Genomic DNA, 17,053 nt, shown 5'->3' with positions numbered 1-17,053 from the left:
ATTTTGTGGAGGATTCTCAGAGAAGTGTTTTCTTTGCAGCTGAGAAGACAGAAACACATGATGCATGCTTAAAGTCAATGTGAGGAAACAGAGCCCCGCAAAACATATTTAATATAGGTTTGATTTCCTGTGGAATGGTTTCCAGATGTTCTCTCAAACAGGCTTCTAAAAAAACGATGTGAGGTAATTTTTTTTTGCAAACAGAAAGGGAAAATTCTGTTTTGTGTCACTGCATCTGAGAATCACTGTTCTAATTCTTTATTGCATTACCTTGTGCTCAGGATTTGCACTGTGTTTTTCAAAATTGGTTTTATTACACAAAAGGTCAGTAGTATAAAAATATTTGTATTACCCACTTGCAAATAAATCATACTTGGTTAGAATCACATTTGAGCTTGGTAGTTTTCCTTAAACCCAAAGGAGACCCAATATATTAAATAAAAATTACTCTCATGCACCATCTTGAGTCACTTAGAGGATTTTACTAACATTGATAAACTGTGAGAACTATAAACTTAGCGGTTTTTAAGTTCTTTTGATTTTCTGTAGCAGACGTGTAAAAAGATCTAACAGGGCTCTTGCAGATGATGTGAGCAAAGGGAAAAGATAATAACAGAAAACGATACAAAACCTCCTAATGTAAAGCTTTACATAAAATACAGTAAGAGAAGGTGAGTGTGGGGTATGTTTAATTTAGAGCACTAAAATAGAAAAAAAATGGTTTTCTTAATAGAAAAAATAGAAATAATACAGTGTTCTGTTACTTTTTAAATATAAGTATGGATAGATAGAAGTATTTTTCATTTAGCATAACTGAAGTTCTAATAACTCTCCATATTCTGGGGTAGTAGATGTCTAGAATATCCTTGGTAAATAAAAAGCCTGGGTGACATAGATGCTAGTGGACATGGTACAGTCAGCTAGCCAGTTTGGGTTGAGTGTGGGTGCTCAGCTGGAGGAACCAGCTTTGATGGGCTGCAGTATCTGTGCCTGGTGCTCTGAGCAAGCATTTGTGATGCTACGAGGCATCTGCACAAATCTTGTGTGGTCTCTGGTGTTTGTTTCTGTATCTAGTTATCCCACTATCCAAATAGGCTGCTTCTCTGTAATTAGGGATTGTCTGTATTCTACTTCCAGATGAACAACACAATTTTTAGAGATAAATCGAATCCAGAATCAAATATTTGCTTGGGCTTAGGCTGACAGTCATTTAAAATAACAAACCAGAAGCAAAACCAAATACAACACAGCTTCTTTTGGTTAGTAGCTGATATTTGGGGTCCAAGATCCTGTAATGGTTTCTGCCAATGGTGCAAAACATTTGGATTAGCTCATGTGAAAGAAACTGCTTTCAGTATTCAGGTCTTGAGAGCCAAAAGGTCTGCCATCAGATCTTTACTTTTGTCTCTTCCTTCACGCTTCCCAAATGGTACAAATGCAGAGCTGTGTGTCAGGGTGCAGCATGGACCAGGGATTCCCTGGGGTCCATAGGAACCTCTCGGGGACAGGCAGTACAGGACCTTTCAGGTAATGCTGATCCCACCACCCCAGCCAGGCAATGGAGCAGCCAGGAGCAGCCCAGGACACCAGGCATCTCCCTGGGGATGGGTTGGGACATCAGCCCATGGTGTACCTGGCTTGGTGGGGCCCATGGCATGGCAAAGCTGGAAACTGAGGTTCCACACCATCACTGGGGCGGGGACTGAGGCCTGGGTGCTCTGGGTTGGGGTCCTGGTCCACAGGCTTGAGTAGGGATGGGCAGTGACATTCATGCCCTCGGGGCCTCAACACTGCCATTATCTGAGAAGGTGGATGACAACCAAAGAAAAACAAACTATCTTGCTGAAAATAAATAAACAAACAATGGGATTGCTGTTTAATACCTATATGTAAAAATGACCATTTAAAAATCCTGTCAAAATCTTTAGTTGCTCACAGTTGCTCAGTAGTGTGTGTACATAAGTAAGGAGGTATGAGATGTATTAATGTTACGCATCTCTAGTGTATTTTAATGCAAGACAAAAGATTGAAGCTATATAACTAGATGCTGGGAGGCTCATCTCTCTTGTGATGGACCTGCTCTTCAGCTTTTGCCACCTCACTGGTTGTTTCTTATGTAGCCTTTGCCTTATTTTCTTTTTGCCTGCTCACTGTGTGTTTATGGAACAGCAACAAAATGAAAATATCTTCCAACAACAAAGCCATTAATTTGGCCACATCCCAACCCCTCTTGCCACTCTTGCATCCCAGCAGAAGTAGCACCACCCAAGTTATACAGGAGCTGTGTGTAGCTACAGAGGAGGATGCTGAATTTGACCCCCATAAAGATTTTGTCTTGTTTTTTTTGTCTATAATGGTGTCATTTATCACTATGGCCCACATCCATTGTCTTAGTCTGGTTTTTTTCAGTGCCAGATTTATCCTTCTTTGCTGTTTTGAATATTGATGCAGTGCTTCCCTTACGTGACTATGCTGTGTCTACCAAATGGTGTCTAGACACCAGAGCAGCTTCAACTAATTGGTGTAGTCACCCCAATCACTCAGCTTTGGCACTTACATACTCTGTATGTTACTGCTGCCGAGCCATAAATAGGTACCTGCATACAAGCAGCAATATAAAGAGAGGTGGCACTGAGCACATCCCAGACTTCAGGTGGCATCCCTGAGGTGAGGGCAGAGAACAGCAACCATCGCTCCCTACATTCACTAACAGAGCAAGCGGTTGTAACCACGCACTTGGATATGACAACTGAGTCAGCAGGAGATCCACATCCAATCTGTTTCTTGTTCTGAAGATCACCAATGCAAAGACAAGTCTAAGAGGAGATTTGTCTCTCTCAAGGCTCAGCCCTCGTGTACCAACAACTGAAGATGCTTACAGCCAGAGAGAGAAAAAGCAGTCAACATGTGCTAGCCCAGCAATGGGGATACTTCTTGGGGAGGACTCATATGTCTGGTTGTAGAGTTGCTTTCCAACAGGCCAACTGAAAAATGTAGCTTCTGAAACTTTCTGCAACTTCATCATTTAAAAATGCTTTTCAATTTTGCACCAGTACTGAGGCTAAGTTAAACAGCTTTAAAGAAGGAGAGCTGATAAATATCAAAGATAACTTCAGAACATCAAAAGAACTTTTACAAAACCCTGAGAGTAAAAAATAGTGACAACTTAATGTTGCCTATGCAACAGGCTGTGCTAGTGTAAAATTGAATTGCCTCAAAAATTATATGCAGATTAAACACAATACTGCTATTAACAAAGCTTATTTGTAAGCAAAAATTGAAAGTTTTGATTTATCCTGCTGAGTATTTGAAGAACCACTATCATAAGGAAAGCAAATTAACTTTGTTTTCTTTGTATTTTTAACTGTTACAAATGATTTTACTGGTGCTAATGCAAAGCATTAGAGAACAGCAGGTTTGGGATTTTTGTTTTCTCTTTTTATTCTCTTCTTCTCAGAAAGACAGTTTGTTGTTGGGGCAGGTTTTCTTTGAATTTGCCAATAGGATTATTCTTATTTTTTCAGTTAGTGATATACAAAATATTTCAAGGAAGCTTTCTAGAAGATTTGCAGTTTACTTTGAGGAGATTTTCCAGGGCTAAGATAGAACTCATTTCATTTCTGAGGTTTTTTTTTTCCCCTAAAAGGAGATGATTCATTTTTTTTTTCTCTTCCTAGGAGGAAGATTTCTGGGTGGTTCTCTTCCTTTTTATTTTTTTATGCAAGGGAAAGGAGAAAATTATTAATGCTGCATGCACAAAGAGCATTTGTGGTTCTTCCTCAGAAAAAAAAAGTTCCTCTTAGAGTGGACCTGCTGCATGTTATGCACAATATAAAACTGCCTGCCTCTCTCTGTCTAGCAAATAGATACATATATGTTCTGTAACACTGGGCACACTTGAAGGCACATGTTTGTTCTCTAGATTACCAAACTGTTCAGTCATGGGTTACACATCTACCCCTAAGTTACCAACTAGGAGTTGCTTGCTGCTGAAGGAACACTTCATGTATACATGTTTTTTGTAGGACTGCTATCATCTGGTCCCTCTTTTTCAGCATCTTTAAAAGGATCATTCCTTTTCCCCAAACAGTTCTTAATATCATGTGCAACACTTTAGGATAGATGACTCTGTGGTTCCTCTTTAGGCTAATTTTTCTCTCTCTAGATTAATAGCAGTACCACTGCTTTGGTATTGCTGATGAGCCAGTCTAATGGAAGTGGCTGGGGCTGGATCTTCAGTGACTGTTAATCAGCAGATCTTCGCTGAAGTTAATGGAGTCACTTTATGGCAGTTGAAGGTCTATCTCTGTTTTTATTTGCTGTCCTTAGCTTTATCTCCGGTGGAAATGAGTCCACATAAATATCAGGTGTAGTTAACAGCAGAGGAGAGAGTGAGAACTTTGGTAGTATGAGGTTTGGATGATTCACTAGGGAGGAGGTGTGGGATGATGCCTGGTAACGCTTGGACCAGAGCTATTTGAACTATATTTGGCTAATGAAAACTTAAATGTGCAACATTGTCAGATCATTACCTTTTATGACCACAAAAATTCTTCAGAAATTAACATAGACATCAAGCTGTATGCTAAAAGCATCAGCAGAGCAATTTAGCCTCCTTCAGGGTTTACAACAGAAAAAAGTCTTTCAGCAGACTGGATAGTAAATGACTGGTGTTATACCATAGTTATCAATCCTTACAAACATTTAAAGAAGTGGAATATATTAAATGATCTCTGAACCAATGCACCTAACAGCCTAAGGGAGAACTGGACATTCAAGAACAATTAATTCATTGCAAGAAATGTTTTGAGGATTGTCAAGATACTTGATCATATAATTGTATCTCCAAAGAGATTTATTTGTGGTCACATAAATAATGAGATTTAAATCTGAGGAGCTGTTTTGTTTTAGAAATTTAAAATACTGCACATAACAGCAGGCTTGCTCTTTCTACCATGGCAAAGGTTTTTTCATACTAGATAGCTGTAATAAGCTCTCTTCTGTCCCAAAACAGACTTCATCCAGGTATTAGCAGAATTTGTAAAAACCTCAAAAACTGCCAACTGTCTTTTTTTCCCAGTTACTCAGAAAGCTGGCTCTGAGCCACTGTCTTAATTATTGACTGAGAGTGGATTCACTGCAGTGACATAGGGTTTCCTTGCCCAGATTTTCTCCACGGTGCTGCTTATTTATCTCTTCCCTTACCTTGGGATCCATTTCTTCTCAGCCTGACCCCTGGCAGGTACAGTAGATATTCACCTCCAAAGTAGAGGTTTTATGGAAAATTAGAAAGCAGACACAGAAGGCATCTTGAAGGACTGGCAGAGAGCTTGACTTTTTAAAACTACCAGAGGCAACTATGTACAGATGTCCACCTCAGGGTTACATGGTTAAGTAAGGGAAAGGAGGGCGCAAAAAGCTTACAGCTTCTGTCGTTTGAAGGTAACCGTGGATTTGCTGGTGTCAGTTCAGTTGGCAAGGGATGGAACTAAAAAGAGGTCATGAGCACAGCTCAGATAAATTCAGGTACAGTTTGCATGCGGTCTATTTATGGGATACTTTCTTAAACTGAGCTTGTAAACCTTTTGAAGTTTGCCCATCATGGCTTTCAGGCCAATTAATGATGTCTATCCAATCCCATTCTGAGACAGGTAAAACAATAAAGCAAACAGATAATTAGTCTCTGGAGCATGTAAATAAATAAAGTAAATCACTTGCAAATCACGTGTTTCTGCTAGCTTTTGGGGTTTTGTTGCAAAACTAGAAAAGTGCATTTATATTGCAAATCTACCTAATGGCAGAGCATTGGTGAAAATGCAGAGATTGTACTATTCTGATTTTGAGAAGGCGTTGCAAAGATTAAGCACCTGATCCTGAATCAGCACCATGAGTTGTTATATGCAAAAGAAGGTTTTCATCCCTTTTTCACAGAAGAGAAGATCGACGTAGGGAGGTTAAATAACTTTGTTCATGGAGATAAAGGTCTAAATGAGACTTCATAAATAAAAGTCACTGCTCCAAGTTTACCAGTCTAAGTGAAAGCATTAGTGGGGCTGAGGAGAGCAGCTCTCAAATTTTACAGACCTGAATGGGAGCATTTTGTGGCCTTTAGAGCACAAATAACCAGAAGAGTTCCTGACTTCTAGTTTTTTTGTTGTTGTTGTTGTTGTTGTCTTCCAGCATAGTAGTTATCTGCTAATTGCAATAACTCTCAATCGTAAAGCACTTTCTATAAACAAGTAGGGCCCTCCTCTTCTTGGACATGGAGTGACTGAGGTAAGAGAACATAAAATGGCTATTCAGCAGCAGAACTTTATGCAAAACATACATTCCCATCCTCTCAGCCCTGAGCTCAATACTGTAGACTTTGGATAAATGCACATTTGATAAGAATAAATATATTCTCAGTAGTGTGGCTCTGGGGGGTTGTGGAGACCAGGCCATCTGGATGTGCCTGCTACCCTAGATCAGCCAGCTGGTTCTGCAGGCCAGTCCAGAGCAGGGGTAAGCCCGTTCCCTGGAAACTGCGGGCAGTACCAAAGCAAGTCCTGCCTCAAGCCATGTATAGTCCGAGGATTCTGAGAGCACAAACATCCAGTTTTGTGTAATCAGTAAAACAGCAGAAACTGTGTTCTGGATCTACAGAATGACAGATTCCATTGAGAGCTCAGATGCAGGCAAAATGACAGCTCAAATGATAAAATCGCTCTTTGTCGGTTTTTTTTCCTCTGGCATGAAAATGCAGAGCATTTCTTTTAGTAAAGGGCAGTTATTCTGTCCCCTTTTACTGTTTTCTTGCACTTTTTTGTTCTGACTTTAAAAATGGATTCTGGAAAGAGATACGTCTTAGAAATTGACGTATTGACGTATTGAAATTCATCAGCTGAAATGTGTCCAATATACATTCAAGTTAAAGAATATTAAGCCTTGTCCAGAAATAAAAAGAGTGTAAAAGGTAAGAATGCCTGCAGGCTTGATTTTTGAAGATGTGCATTTTTCTTCATGTTGCAGATCTCGCCTTGCAGATTTCTTCACAAACTGCCAGCCTGAGTCACGGTCTGTTAGTAGCTGTCTGAAGGAGAACTATGCTGACTGCCTCCTCGCTTACTCGGGGCTTATCGGTAAGGAGGCAGGGAAGGGTGGGGGCTTGCTCCGGCTAAGAAAAACACACAAAGTGTATTTTAAAGGCCCACATGTAAGAAAAATTGTAGAACAGATCACTAGGCAAGGCTCTCCACCTAAGTGCATTGGCCTTGTTTTACCTCACAGAGATTCCTGGGGTAAATTTCTATGTTGCAAGGGAATTTAGGATAGAAGACAAAGAGAGAAAGATGCTTGAATTTGAAGTAAATTCAAGCTTGCAAAGTAAAGCTTATTAAGGTGGTTGAATTTGGGCAGGATTGTGAAGTACAAAGTTAAAAAGAACAAGTGAAACTTTAGTTTGGTTGATTTTACAGCTGTCATCACAAAGTTGGGTAAATTTCTCTTGGTCTTCAGGGACAGTTTGCAGGACGTTTGAGGAAGGAGACAATCGAGCATCTCAGCCTTGTTTCACTTCCAGCTGCTTTTCTTTCTGGGATGTCCTTCTATTCACTCAAAATGTTTTCTGAGATGCCTGTCAATGAAGGTGAACGGAGACCAAATTTTTCTCCTGAAATCCTTTTCCCTCCCCACCCTATTTAATTTTGTTTGCTTTCACCTTCCAGACTGTGAACAGGCACAGGGATGCCTTTATGCAAGCCAGATTGCCCATACCACACACAAGGTTTGATGCCTGAAATACAGTGATCATCTCAGGATGGGAAACTCATAGAAAAAACATGGCTGGGCAATAAAGAAAAAGTGAATATCAAAACTCAGAAACAAACACATTTTAAAGGCCACCAGATAAGATATTTTTAAGCTTACATCCTGCACCTGCTGCAATGCAGCAGTATTCCCTTCTGTTGGGCATGAAGGTCCCAGCTGAGGCCCTGAAGCAGATCCTGCTGTTAAATAAATGTCTCTGAAGATAATATCCAAAATAAGATATCTCTAAAAAAGGTTGGATTTGCTGAAATATGACTGAAAGCTATATTCACTGGCTTATTGTTATCATTCTTATTACTCTAGCAGCTAACAGGTGAGGTAAATCCATGTGGCAACTGGTAAAATAAGATGTGATGGTTTCAAAGATTGTCTTCTGTGCCTTAAGAGATGAAGACAGTATGCAAAGGGTATGACATATGAACAGTTATGACAGAATGCCATATGACTCTAAAACAAAGAGTTGAATAGCCTTGAAATCTGATCTAGTCAATGAGATTAAGAAGTCTAGCTGCTGGCAAAGAGTAACTGTTACTAATAAATACTTCTGGGTAAGAGCTGCCAAGGAGTTTTTGCTGGACCTAGTGAATTTTGCTGGCAGTTTTGTTGGATCCATTTTTTTATTTAACCCCAAGGATGACCCAGTTTCTATAGTCAGGTGGTTTTGTGTTACTGTGGATGACCATGCTGTAAAATACTGTCACACATCAGAAATGTGGAATGAATCCCTAAGGAGCTGAAATCAAAAGGATCTAATTTTCAAAGGGAAAAAATAAACATTTTTCCTCCTCCCTGCTGGCCCACAGACACATCCAAAAACGACAGGAACTGACTAGTGTTACAGGAGGTTTTAATTGGTAGGAATTCTGTTAAACCAAGATTACCAAAACAAAACTTTCATTTGCTGAAGCAGTAAATTCCTGCTTCTGATGTCAACTTGATATAAAAGTGGAGTAAATTATTTGAAGACCACGGAATTTTTAAGATGCTGAGATAGAAATCAGAGACAGAATCTTCCAAATGTCTGCCCAATATATATGTAAAACACAGGAAGATGAGAGAGATAGACTGTGGGTAAGAAACTGTTAGAGATCCATTCATTCATCAAAGCTTCAGGATCTCTGGGTGTTTTAATTATGATAAAATGGTGTTCATTAAAATAAAATATTGTTTAATTTAGCCATTTCATTAAATGTAGAAAAAAATTGAACCTCTGTAGAGCTTGTTCAGGAAACTGAAGATCTCTGTGGAAGGTACACTGGAAATGATTCTGTTGTCACATACAGTGATGTAAATCAGAGTTAATTTCACTGCAGTGAATGGAATCCCACCTGAGGAGAATGTCTTAAGTGGAAATGGAGTCAGGCACAATTTTTGTGGGAGTGGCTTTAGCAGTTAAATGGAGATGTCTTTAAAGAGCCCTTTAAGGACTGTGTCAGGGTGCTACGTATATCATTTTAAAGATACCTATATATTACAATCATTTTTTAAAAATATTAATTCATGGCTTTAGACTCCTTGTTGTAGTAATAGAGGTAAATTAATATTAAATATAAAGGAAAGTATAAACGTTAAATATAGAGTAAGACTGGAGATAGCCATGTTTGAGATTCAGTGCTTTTATTAGAGCATAGTTAGAGCATATTAGAGCATCTGGACCTGTCTGCACTCCCACCAACGTTAGATATTGCTCTAACTGCTGACTTCAAGATCTGCTTTAGCATTAACTTTCCGACATGTTTTCCCTTGTCTCAGTAAAATCCATGTAATTTCCCTGGGATTCTCAGGAATTGTGTGAGAGGTTGTGTGAATAAGCTGGAGATACTTCGGGCTGAAGGAACTTCAGTCACACGCTCCTCCTCTTGGACTCACCATCCATCTCCTCACTCTTAACCGACCCTGATTTGAGCAACCTCTTGACTGTGTTCAGGTCAATCCTGCTTTTGTCTAAATTATCGAGACCTTACTGCCTGCTATTGAGACCATTGCAGAACTCTTTGATACACAGGACGCAGAAACACAAGCATGTCCTATTTTATTGTCAGCCACCATGGTTTCTCTGATCTCTTAGTGTCCTTCAGCAGAATTTCCAAGATGCCAGCTAGCAGAGGGATGAGGGGTGGGGAGAAGAAGGCACACACATTGCAGGGAGAAAAAGAAAATCCACCCCAGGAAACCAAGCGTATAATCCGCTTGGGTTCACATCTGCCCCCAGGTTTAAATGACAAACTGATTTTCTACTAGCTGCTCTTTCAGTCACTCTAGTTTTGCTGGATGTACAGTTTATGTGCTGTGTATACACATTCCTTGTCCTGTCTTTCCTGTATTCATCAACCCTAATTGTACCTTGGTATCTGTTACACTTTTAGCCCCTTTCTTGACCCATTTTAATTACCTTATTATCTCATCGTGATAAGAAAGTCTTACCTCAGTGACCTTTTTAATTTCCTCAATACCTTTCTGTTTTCCTAACCCTTCAGTAAACGTTTGCTTCTGAGCCTTTTTTTAAGCCTACTATTTTCTTTCCATTTGCAAAATCCTCTCGATTTTTGTTTTCTCTCACTTCTTTTCAGGTCCTGTCACACGGTTGAAATAGAGTACTGAACCATCAAAGGGATAATGGGCAGATAGTTTCATTTGTTTTATTTTAATTTAACATCATTCCTCCTCTTATTTATCTACTGTCAAGTTTTCATTAATGGTGCAAATGATATTTGGCTATTTCAATAAATTCTCTACTTCCACTTAATACATTTTGAACTGTGCTATTTATTCGTGTGCAAATCTCATGTAGAATTTGAGCAATTATTACTGCAACTATCTGTTAAAAGTTGGTAGTAGATAAAGGTATGGGATTGCATTCTAATCTAAAGTCATCCTTAAAGATGCTTTTTGTGAGTTTGGCAGTGGACCTGCATTCATTTCCACACACGTTACTGCCTTTCTCAGTCCAGCCCTTAGTGTCTGTTATCCTTTGTCTTCCATGTCGTGTATGAAGCAGTTGGTGTGTTGATTTCATCAGTTCCTAACACTGCCTGGTGACTCAAAAGCTATTAGACATCATTCTGGGATTTGTGTTATTTCTAATGTTCACTTTTTTTAGCTTGATGTTTCATAGCCCTTTCCTGTGCATTATTGCAGACTCCTGGATCCCGAACCTATGGACCAAATTTTCTCTACTAGTGTACACTTTGAGTCTCTAATATTTCCACTCCATCAGTTCCATCTTCTTAATAACCACTTTGATGTCAGTTTTGAGGAGATGTGATCACCTTTCTTCATGATATATACCCTGTCCTAGAACTGTAGCTTACCAAGTAAGGAACATGTTTCCTGAAACAGCTCTCATCAGTACAATTCTGGAACACCTTCCTCTTTTTCAACAGACACATGAAATAAAGGTTCAGCCTTTTTTTTTTCCTGAGTCCTTAGGGAGATCCTTAGGGTTTTTAATCTCTGATCTGTTGGGGCAATGCCTTCAGTGAAACTACTTGTTTGAATAAGTGCTGATCATATAACATTTGCCCGATCCAAGTGATGAACAGTTGCTGGATATTTCTTAGGACATAAAATGCATTCTTCGTAGCCTTGACTTGACATATAAATGTGAGAATATTTACCCAGGAATTTGTAATAGAGTTTGGATGAACCTGTGGTTGCAAATCATTGACAATATTTAGGAAACAATCACTGTACTGAAAAAGTGGTGACAGGGCAAGATGAATAGTAATTTATTACCTGCAAAGAATCTACTGTAGCGTTTTATGCATGCTTGTTATGTTTCTGCTTTGTTCATTGCCATAACCCACTCTGTTGGCAGGCCCCTAACGAGCACTATGGGATTAATGCTCCTCCAAGACATATTAAGGCTCCTTTCAGCATGTCGAGCATTGTCCTTGCTCATGTGTTTCAGAAATGTTTTTTTCAGGCTGCAGACTCCAGGAGGAAGCTCAGGTTTGGGTGTCTACTTGCAGCCATTTTTTTTCCAGCTAGAACGAAAAGGTGAAGAACATTTGGATTTTTAGAGTGCAACTCTAAGGACACAGGTCTTATGTTTGATTTGGCAGCAAAGCCCATTCATGATGTTCCCACCTTCTCCCAATCCATCCCTCCTGTGCCACAGTTTTTGGAGGAAGTGAATGGGTCTTTGCTGCCTGAGTAATTTTACAGTTGAATTCAAACAACTGAGTGTGTGAAGTACAGCAGAGGTCTGGGTGTCAAAGGCCAAATGAAGTCAGGAACTTAAAAAAGTTAGAGCCCTGCCATGGGTATGCGTTGTGAGTCCAGCTCTTAATACACAGCTTACCAAGTGCTATTTGCTCTCTTCTTAGTAATGAAAGAATATTTCAGTGCCAAGGTTGCTCACAGTGCTGCGCTTCACTCTTTGTTAACAGGTACAGTGATGACACCAAACTATATCGACTCCAGCAGTCTCAGCGTTGCCCCGTGGTGTGACTGCAGCAACAGTGGTAACGACATAGATGAATGCAAGAAATTCCTTAATTTCTTCCAGGACAATACATGCCTTAGTGAGTACAAAATTAAATGCCTTTAAATATGTTTTAAGCATGGTTTCCAGGATTTCCTTACTGTGTGTTACGATACAGCAAGGCTGTCTCTTTGCACTATATAAGCTTGCTTCTGCTGTGGGTGTAAGAATTAAATGAGCAAATATGCCTGATACTGTGGTTTGTAGCCAAGATTGCAAACGTGAGAAGCTCTTGGAAAACAAAGTCAAATAACAAGGTTGTATCTTATAGAAATATGTTTACATCACAAATGACCCTAACAGGCAGCATCTGTGCCAAAAAAATTGCAACACCTGAGGGGCTTCTGTATAATTTAAGAACTTCATATAAAAAAAGACATACAGTTTATGATATGAAGGATTTGCTGTAGGTAAGTATAAATTGGATTGTGCTTGCAATTTATAGCCAAGCTTCAGGTTTTTAGGCTACTTGATCTCAGCTGCCTGGTTTTAACAGAAGTCTGGATGGTACCTATTGTAAAGATTTTGTTAAATTATTGATTTTTTTTTCCCCAGTCAAACTCACTTCCAAATTAAGGGACTATTATAAATTTCGGAATGGCTCAGTGGAGTCGATTTTGGCAGGTTCTCTTTTCAAATTTCCTGTCTGCCTGGAGCAGCATAATTGGATGATGTGGAGTGTGCATCAGAGTTTTAATTTCAGATAAATGAGGAGACGAAAGGAGCTTGGCTTCCCCAGCCTAGCAGAACAGAAGTTGAAAGGATACGTGATTGTCCTCTGAAATTGCATTAGAGGGGCAAACCCAGGGAGGCAAAAGGATTACTTAACCTAGAGGATAATGCTGGCACAAGATCAAAAGGGGAGATATTTGGCCATATATGTTTAGGCTCGAAATTGGAAAATTTTTAACCATCAGGCTAAACTTAAGAAATAAGCTTCCAGCAGGAGTTCTGAGGGTGAAAAATTCTTACATCTTTCAAAAGTCCCGTTTCATTATCTTATGAAAAGAAGAATACATTGTTGCTTTAGCGAATGAACTCAATGATCTAGACTGTCCTATCCAGTCCTGTATAGTTGTGCTAATATTGATGCAGGGTTCAATCTGTATTTTAGTACAGTGGCCTGAAAAATTCCATTGGTAGCTTCTAAAGACACAGAGAGCTTTGCATACAAAAAGTGAGTGACCAGAGTTGCTATTTGATGTACTCTTTATTAAGCTCTGAAAGAATAAATCAATTACTCAAGATTATTTACCAAAAAAAAAACCACCCAGAAAACAATTCAGACTGTGATTGGGTAAAAGTTAACAATATATCATCAGACTTTCAAACTTAACGGGGCTGCCATTTATATGCACTGCAATACATCAGGTTTTATTCATTTGTGAATGCATTAATTGCTAGAATGTTACAGGTTCCTTTTAGAACACAGAGACAGAACGATCCTTTGTCCTTTCTTCTTGCATCGGTATAAAAGCATTAATGAAGACAAATCAAAGACATTAGAGGTTACTGTGAGACAAATTATAGTCATCCTAGCTGTAAGAGATGTCTTCTTCATGAAGAAATTAAAGATGTTTCTAGTTTAAGATTTTTTTTTATCTTACAGAGAATGGGAAAAGTTCTAATTATTATTTTAAAAAACTTATTACTGTCATTTTTGGGCCTTACAGTGCCTGAAGAAAATGGCATTTGTTCATTGGATGAGATTAAAATTTTTTAAACTAAACAAAGTGAAATAAGGAATTTCTTGCCAGTCTCGTTTGCTAAAACATACATCCTCTTCAAACTGGAAAATAAACCAGTGATTTGGGTTGTTGACAGAACAGGTGGAAAACCTATATTAAATGTTTATTCTAAGACTCATTTGTTCTTTATGTAGAGTGAAATAGCTGAAACGATGCCCAGAGGGCTAGGGGACTCAAAGCAGAAGGCCCAGGGTCATATTCATATTGTGCCTGGTGTGGAGCTGGGACATGAAGCTGTGTTTACCGTGTTTCGTATCACACCTGAAATCCTGGTCTTTCTTGCATCTCTGTATGTGCTTGCCTAGAAATTCCACTCTACAGTTGAAAAGCCTTTTGCAACAGATATTAAGGAGAAACCAAAGTGGAAGTTTTGATTTCAAAAGTTGGATGTGAAAACACTAATGAGAAATCTAATCTGCTTTAATAATTAGTCCTAATAAAGACAAAGATTGCATTGTTTTCTTTTTACATATATTAGTCAAAGTGTTTCTTTATCTCAGAATTATCCCATAGAAAAATACAGCTTTAGATCAGAACTGTGAGATTGGTCCAGTCACAAGAAAGCTAAAAATCCAAATTGATAGACCACAAATCAAATATATTCTACTCTAAAGTCTGTATTACTTTGCTTATATTTGTATCCTTTTTATTGTAAGATGTAAATTTATTGGTAATACTACACTGGTCCAAATTGCTGCCTCCCTAGTTAGGGTTTGTCCAATCTTGAATTCCCAAAGTCCATCCTCAGACTTCATTTTAACTCCTGCGAAAGTGAATGTCATGGCATTCATGTATATACTATAGAATTCCTACTGAACTGAATGGGATTCAATGTGTCTACCTATCTATTCAGTGGATTTGTTCCCACCTGCCTTAGACTGTACTAAAAAGAATTGGCAAGTGGGAGGAAAAGCATAAAGCAGTTAATAAAAAATATTGAATGGGTCTTTATTAGAGCAGTTAGACACTTGAAGCACCTCAGTGCTGAGGCACCTTCAGTCATTATGGTTTTTTGACATATATTTGAAATATGAAAAGTATATATATGTAAATTATGTATTTAAAATATAATTTATATGTTTGAAACATTATGAAAGTATGAGAAGGGATGGAACACCTCTTCTGTGAGAGACCAAGGTGGGAAGACCTTATTGTGGTGTTTTAATACTTAAAGGGGACTTCATAAAAAAGATGAGGACAGACATTTTAATAGAGCTTGTAGTGATAGGACAAGGGGTAACATTTTTAAACTAAAAGAGGGTAGATTTAGACTAGGTATAAGGATGAATTTTTTGATGAAGAAGATGGTGAGCCACTGGAACAGGTTGCCCAGAGAGGTGGTAAACTCTCCCTCCCTGGAAACATTCAAAGTCAGGTTGGATGAGGCTCTGAGCACCCTAGTCTAGTGGAAGATGTCCCTAGTCATTGCAGGGGGACTGGACTAGATTAACTTTAAAGGTGCCTTCAAACCCAAACCATTCTATAACTGAATCACAGAATACTTAAAGTTGGAATGGACTCATAAAAATCATGGAGTGTGAGTCCATTAAATACTTAAAGATAACTAATTATAAAGTCTGCTTTTACTTAAAAGTCTAGAAGGATATTTCTGTGACATCCTTCTTGCAATAATAGAAACAAAGGGTTACTCTTAATTTAGGAAATCATAAGAAAATATTGCTTTATATGTTACCTTATTCAGGTAAAATAAAAAAATATATCATGCTACTCTTCCCAATTTGTTTCCATCATCCCAGCTTTGTGGTACCTTTTGCAAATGCTTCTCTTTGCATGTTGGAGTTCTGAGAACTAATATCAGAATAAAATACATCTTTTTTCAGACAAGAATGAAATGCAAATTCTTTTATAAAGCAAGGAATACCACTGAGAAGAAGTATTAATAACTTCCATGTATTAGTCCCCAGCGAAATTGTTTGATTTTTTTTGTACAAAGAATTTGAAATAAGAAATCCCTAAATCCATGATGAATCCCCAAAGACCTGATTAAAAACTGTTTTTCTATTTGTTTATAAAAACCACCAACCAATTTACTGTTGCCATAAACACACTCTTTAATCCCATGAAAGTGTGATAAGCTTTTTAACTTTTATATTGCAAAGTTTTAGTTTAAGCATGCTTTCCGCACCTGATTATGCAGATTTTGATTGAAAACTGTAAGGAAAAGATTGTCTTAGTTAAACCATTTTGTAGTTACAGGCATATTAGTTTTACTACAGCAAGCTTTAGAAATAAATTAATATTTTGCCTGTTCTCTGTCCTTAGTTTGAGATCAAACTGAACTGTAGCTAGTTGGAGATAGTTTTAGTCAGTGGGATCTTGACCGGCTTGAGAGTTGGGCAGAGAGGAGCCTCATGAAGGTCAGCAGGGACAAGTGCAGAGTCCTGCACCTGGGGAAGATCAACCCCATGCACCAGTACAGGCTGGGGGTTGACGTGCTGGAGAGCAGCTCTGCAGAGAGAGACCTGGGAGTGCTGGTTGACAGCAAATCAAACATGAGCCATCAATGTGCCCTCCTGGCCAAGAAGGCCGATGGCATCCTGGGATGCATCAAGAAGAGTGTGGCCAGCAGGTCGAGGGAGGTTCTGCTCCCCCTCTGCTCTGCCCTGGTGAGGCCTCATCTGGAGTCCTGTGTCCAGTTCTGGGCTCCTCAGCTCAAGAGGGACAGGGAAGTGCTGGAACTGCAGGGCCACCAAGATGCTGATGGGACTGGAGCATCTTCCTTATGAGGAAAGGCTGTGAGAACTGGGACTGTTTAGTCTGGAGGAGACTGAGGGGGGATCTCATTAATATTTACAAATATCTAAATGGTGTGTGGCAGGAGGATGGGACATCTCTTTTTTTCTGTTGTATCTAGTGACATGACAAGGGGTGATGGAAAGAAACTGGAACACAAAAAATTCCATTTAAACTTGAGGAAAAAGCTTCTTTACTGTTGAGATGAGGGAGCCCTGGCACAGGCTGCCCAGGGAGGGTGTGGAGGCTCCTCTCT

General features: G+C 39.0%; 1 protein-coding gene across 1 annotated transcript in view; it reads left to right on the top strand.

The window, feature by feature from the left end:
- Nucleotides 1–17,053, top strand: part of GFRA1 (GDNF family receptor alpha 1) — a 138,189-nt gene that overhangs the window by 95,722 nt on the left and 25,414 nt on the right. Inside the window, exons 5-6 of the mRNA XM_062001524.1 lie at nt 7,012–7,121; nt 12,201–12,335. Coding sequence (XP_061857508.1) covers nt 7,012–7,121; nt 12,201–12,335 — 245 coding nt within the window. The remainder of the gene's footprint in view (nt 1–7,011; nt 7,122–12,200; nt 12,336–17,053) is intronic.

This window comes from Colius striatus, chromosome 8 (assembly GCF_028858725.1).
Source record: "Colius striatus isolate bColStr4 chromosome 8, bColStr4.1.hap1, whole genome shotgun sequence".
Taxonomy (NCBI): Eukaryota; Metazoa; Chordata; class Aves; order Coliiformes; family Coliidae; genus Colius; species Colius striatus.
The sequence above is the reverse complement of the archived record's forward strand: the minus strand, read 5'-3'. Positions and strand labels throughout refer to the sequence as shown.